Raw genomic sequence first — 5,925 nt, 5'->3', positions numbered from 1 at the left:
AGGATTTGTCAGCAGGATTTTAATCTCTTTTTTTTTTTCATTTTAGTTTGGACAGAGATTGAAATATTAACCTTGATTCTGATGATCAGGTCCAGTCAGTATTCAGTGGGAAAACTTTTTGACTCATGGGCCACAATTGTCCTAAAATTGAACGGGGGGGGGGGGCAGGTCAGGAGCAGATGGATGGAGCGTTCGTGTGGGCTACGATAAATGATATGTTAAAGTCATGCATAAAGGCTAAAATGTTGTTTTTTCTTTCTACGCCATCTAATGGGAAAACGTGGGTATTGCAGGGAAAAGGCAGACGTATAATGATAATATAAATTCATTATATAGTTTAGAAAAATTTGGCGGGGCCGGATTAAAAAGCTAAATGGGCCGCATCCGGCCCCCGGGCCTTAGTTTGCCCACGCCTGTTCTTAAGCAACAGGGTTTTGATCTAAATCAATTTCATTGTAAATTGAATGAAATGCTCTCACACATGCTTTTTGTTCTGCAGGACAGAAACACAGAGTTAAATATAGCTGCAGGGTAACGATTCTTTTAAGTGGGCAGGGGGCAAAAGGCAGCTGGCCAAAGTCCAGACGGTCGGGAGAGGAGGTCCTGAACTGGAGAGACACAAAGATAGAACAAGGAAACAATCAGACACGGAGACACGGTGAATGCATGGAGAGACGGACGAATCAGATCCAGCACAGCCGGGTGAGAAAGGGCCAATCCATCCGAGCCAGTTGCCGTAGTGAGTGAACAGTTAACAAGCCCCACAGGCGGGTTTTACAGCCCCCTGTTGTGTGTCGGAGACCCCCCAGGGTGAAACGGGGCTGATGCCGACTGATCCTGACAGAGTTTATGTGGCTGTTGGGGGGGTGGGGGGGGGGCAGGGAAGAGATCCAGACATGTAAAAAAAAAAGTGGTCATGAACCAACAACTGTCACTTATTTAAGCGCAGCGCAACCACCGAGACAAGGCCTCGGCCGAGGAATGTATGCACGCACCGCACTCAGCCATACGTCTGAGCATGGGAGCAGCGAGGCCATTAAATCTGACGGGTGTGAGGCAGAGGTGAACGCCGAGGCGATGAGGCTGTAGTCCAACGAAAGGAGGATGGGAAATCTCACCCAAAAAAAGCGGACCAATAAAACACCTCCAAATCAAATCCCAGTGCTCTTATCGCGGCGCCATACGTAGACGGTATCTGTGCAGGTAATGTGGTTATAAATTCAATTTCAGCCCAGAGATTTCATTGTTTACTGATGCCTGCATGTTCCAGGCGGCAGAGCGCAGGAAGCCCGGGAATGCTCAATGCGTGTCGGTAAAAGTCATTTAGTTTTCCACCAGGGGATGCAAAAAAGGCGAGGGAGTGAGGACGGGGTGGGCAGAGCTGTCACACTCCCAAGGACACCTGACTCCTCTTTCTATTTTCCACTCCATGTTTTATTTAGAGGCCATTTTGTCCTATTTGGTTCCTCATTATGGCTCCTCATAGCTCAACTGATGTCGGGGGACGGCTTTTTGCCGGCAGACGAGCTTGTCATGTCACTGGACGTTGGGAGGGGAACATTGGGACCAAGTCTTAGTCCAGTTCCCGGGTAATAAGGTCCTCAAGGAAGTTCACTTCGCCGTGCTCCAGGAAGTGACAAATACTCCAAAGTATTCCAACGTTAGAGGGAGTTGCATTGTTGCTGCCAGCGCTGTCATTGGGTTTCTGCTCACTGTGGGTTGATGGGAAATTAGGTGGATCTCACCGACCACCTGTACTGCAGTAAAAGTACTGTTACATCAGAATAATAATACTCAAGTAGAAGTAAAAAGTAGTAATCCAAATAATTTACTCGAGTAAGAGTAAAAAAAATACTTGGTCAAAAAAACTACTCAAGTACTGAGTAACATGTGATTTATTTTTTAATGAGAATTCAATAAAACAATAAAATAAAAACAAATTAATTAAATACCTTTAATAAAATAACATTTAGGTAAATTCAAGAACTTCAATAAAAAATTTAAACCAGTGAAATAATACATTAAAATTTACAAAATAAAAAAAAAAGATTTTAGGTCAAATTTACTGCAACATATTTCCTCAGGTCGGACGTTGAGTTTTGTAGTGGAGTAAGAGTAAATCTACTCAAGTAAAAGTATAAAGTATAGTGATTTAAAACTACTCCTAGAAGGTTTTTTTTTAACGTACTCAAGTAAATGTACCAGAGTAAATGTAACTCATTACTGCCCACCGCTGGTGATGGATGGTTGTTGGGAGTGAATCACCTCATCTACGAGGTAGAATCTTGATGTAGCGGCGCTGCTCAGCTAGCTGCTTATGGCGGTAATCAATCAGTGGCAGCCAATGGGCCGAGTGGCTCTCCTGGGTAATGTCCCCGTTGACAGACTGTGATGTCAACACACGGACAGCAGGGGGCCAAAGGCGTTGTCAGTGTGTTTGTGTGTGTGTGTGTGTGTAACCCTACTTTACTACAGTGTACTCAGTGTACTGTATATGTCAGTACTAGTGAATTAGAAACAGCTCATGTTCAACAGCAGCGGAGCGCTGACTTCCTGTCTGAACAGCAGTGGAATATGTAGTTTAGAGCGGGTTGAGAAAGGTCGCAGGTTTGATTCCAGCCTTTGCTCACGTGCACAACAACGTTGTGTCAGCAGTTATAAACTTGACATATTTTATGAACTGATTATTATTTTTATTATTATCTACTGTTTACACTTTAATACACACTAATAATAGATGTGTTAGTTGAATATAACAGTTTAAAAACCAAACTGTAGTGTTTTAAAAAAAAGAAAAAGTTGAAAGGAATCTTACGATGGATTGTTAAATATTAAATGAGCTCCTTGGCAGCGATACAAGTCAAATAAATCTAGAGTTTCGTTCCTTTCTCAGAGCGGAGCAGGTTAAACGTCTAATAAAAACTCTGAGATTCTTTTACAAACTTGTGCTTGTTTTTTTATTGACTTTTTATCTAAAAAATAAAAAATGTGTTCTGCAGCTGGATCGGTTCTCGTTTCCATTTTGGAGTTCCTGTTTTTGAACTTCTGTTCAACTCTGTTGTCTGTAAACATCGAGGGGTTTGTGGGTATTTTCAAAAACTTTTTTTAATTTTTTAATCTGATGAATCACAGAGTAGCTGTAATCAATAAATATATGATATATTGTAATATACTGTGACACTATAGGCACGATCAACGTTCAACGATATATTGAGAATAAAATAAATCAACACTATTTGCATATTAGCTGCTAATAAAAAAACAATCGCTACAGTGCTGTATAATATCAATACGTGAAATGACATATCGTCGACTTCACGTTCTCAAAATCAGTGATTTTTTTTTCCTTTCTTCCTCCAGGCAGGGTGAAGACTCTGTTCGACGCTCAGGCTCCGATGTGTCCGGTCTGCCAGGCCGTGCTCCGACCCGGCGAGCTGCAGGAACACATGGAGCAGGAACTGACCAAGCTAGCACAGCTACAGATCAGGTACGTAAGTCGTCGTCGTCGCCGTCGTCTTTAACGTTGAATCTTGAATTGTTTTATTTTGTGTCGTTTTTTTTCTGTTTGACACGTTTTAACCCTGAGGGATCCCTGCCCCCCCCCCCTCTGTGTGTTTGCTTTGCTGCTGATTCCCCACCAGTGTCCCTCCCTAATGAATGGACATTTAATGATCTGAGAGGGCCTTTCAATTGAGTGGAAAATGTGCAGGTCTCAAACGTAGACCTTCCCCTTCCCTCCCAGTGGAAACAAAGCCCCTGCTTCTGCATGCACACACACACACACTCACACACACATTACCTGCTGCTTAGACTAGAAGAATGATTCCTCCAATAAAGACATTACACTCCAAATCTGCTTAACGACCGCCGCGTGGACAGTAATGGTTTCAAATTGAACTTGGCCTACGGGGACATTCACTCTGTGTGCATGTGTGTGTGTGTGACCGTGTGTGTGTGATGTGCGAGACAGCGAGTGTAATTGTACCATAACAGTACCTATGTTTAGTGCAAAGCAGTGAAATGCGATTACACGTTGATCTAGAAAAGATAAAAGCAGACGTTGTTGTTTCACCAGACGACGTTTTGGAGGGAAAATTGTGTCTGTTTATTATTTAACAGGATTGTGTTGTGGACGTGACGGTGTGTGTGTGTCGGACCAGTTCAATGTGTCATAAAATATCCTGCATTATTTTCTTCTTCTTTTTCTAAAGTGATGTTCCAGCTCAACACGACCTCCTGTTAAAACCCCCCAAGGTAAACACCAGTGATGTCACGGACAAACAATCTTAATAAGTTCACTTTAAGACTTTCTCGACTCACTCGTGTTGTTGGTTTTTTGTTTTTTTTTTCCAGTCTCTCACTTTTTCTCTGCATATAAAGCGTGAAGGAGGTTCTCCGACTTCGCCCTCTCGGCCGGCGGAGGACACGCACTCTGACCGATATCAGGTACGGATCAAAGGAACTTTTAAATTAGATTTAGTTAATAAAAAAAAAAATTTTAAAAATGACTTTAACTAATCAGTTGAAATATATTACAAATATAATATGAAAAAAATTAATAAAAAAAAGTACAACATTTATTTTTTTCCAATTATTATTTCTTCCCTTTTTCTCTTTTCTTCATATCAAACACATTGAGTTAAAAAGAAAGAAAAAAAAAACCTGATGACAACATGTTGACGTTTCCGTTGTTGCTCCTCCGTCTCTTGCAGACCTTCCTGCGTGTGCGTGCCAACAGACACACCAGACTGAATGGTAGGTTGATGCATGCAGACCCGGAGCAGTCATGTTTCATTGGTGCTGTGTTCACCACACTTGGGTCTTTTATTTTTTTTATTTTTTTTTAACATTTAAATCGTAAGGTCGTCGTCACCGTACCGTTTTTGTGCCCCCCCCACCTTTTTTTTTTACTCCTGCCTCATTTGTCGTTCAGACCCACACCATCTCCACCGGCCTAGCGCCCACACGAGCAGAGGAGCTATTAACCTTTCAACTTTGACCTCTTGATATGTTAACAGTCGACGACCTCTGCTGGTGCAGGTGCTACGTCAAATCTGCCCCATTACGCCCTCACAGCACAGGAGCCCATCTAGACTGCACACAAGCCGGTAAGAAACACAGAGATTTACGTTCTCCATCCCCGAGAAAAAAAAAAAAAACATAAAAATTGATGATAAAAAAAACATGTGCAAAAAGTTAAAAAGTGTTTTATTCTGTCAGTAAATACATAAATACATGATGTATATATTTCCCATTTACAACATGTACTTTTTAATGTTGCAATTACAGACCATGAATTATATCATTGTGGATTTTTTTTTTTTAATTCTCTTCATATATATCACCACATATAAATATATACTCTAATATATATATATATATATGCATGAAATACAACCATTTAGAAGGTTAAATATAACATTCACAATGTCTCCATGAATATTTATATTATAATAATAATATATGTATATATGTATGAGTGTATTTCCTGACCCTTTTTATAATTTTTAAAAAGTGAACTGTAGTACCAGTAGTACCAGTGGTACCAGTGGTACCAGTGGTACCAGTTGTACCAGTAGTACCAGTTGTACCAGTGGTACCAGTGGTACCACTGACTGCTGGTACCACAGTGAGATGGTGTGGTTCTTGGTCGACTCTTCAAACAGCCAGTGCTGTCGAGCTCCGTTAGCCTTTATTGGTCGTTAGAACAGGAGAGCATAACGAGCTTCTAAATTCACTGCACACACACACAGAGAGAGAGAGAGAGAGAGAGAGAGAGAGAGAGACACCGACTCTCTGTTGATTAATCAACCTCTCTCTCTCTCTCTCTGATGAGCTCTTCCTCGTCTTTGACCGTCTCTTTAACCCTCATTATGTTCGCTGGGATTGCAGCGCTGGGGTCACGGCCACCAGCACCGTAGGTGC

At 41.6% G+C, this 5,925-nt stretch overlaps 1 protein-coding gene across 1 annotated transcript in view; it reads left to right on the top strand.

Annotated features, from left to right (window-relative positions):
• rnf220b (ring finger protein 220b) overlaps positions 1–5,925 on the top strand; it is a 24,391-nt gene that overhangs the window by 16,168 nt on the left and 2,298 nt on the right. The window contains exons 3-7 of the mRNA XM_017041729.2: positions 3,361–3,487; positions 4,212–4,254; positions 4,354–4,446; positions 4,713–4,755; positions 5,019–5,108. Coding sequence (XP_016897218.1) covers positions 3,361–3,487; positions 4,212–4,254; positions 4,354–4,446; positions 4,713–4,755; positions 5,019–5,108 — 396 coding nt within the window. The remainder of the gene's footprint in view (positions 1–3,360; positions 3,488–4,211; positions 4,255–4,353; positions 4,447–4,712; positions 4,756–5,018; positions 5,109–5,925) is intronic.

This window comes from Cynoglossus semilaevis, chromosome 2 (genome assembly GCF_000523025.1).
Source record: "Cynoglossus semilaevis isolate Cse_v1.0 chromosome 2, Cse_v1.0, whole genome shotgun sequence".
Lineage (NCBI taxonomy): Eukaryota > Metazoa > Chordata > Actinopteri > Pleuronectiformes > Cynoglossidae > Cynoglossus > Cynoglossus semilaevis.
This window is presented reverse-complemented; position numbering and strand designations above follow the sequence as displayed.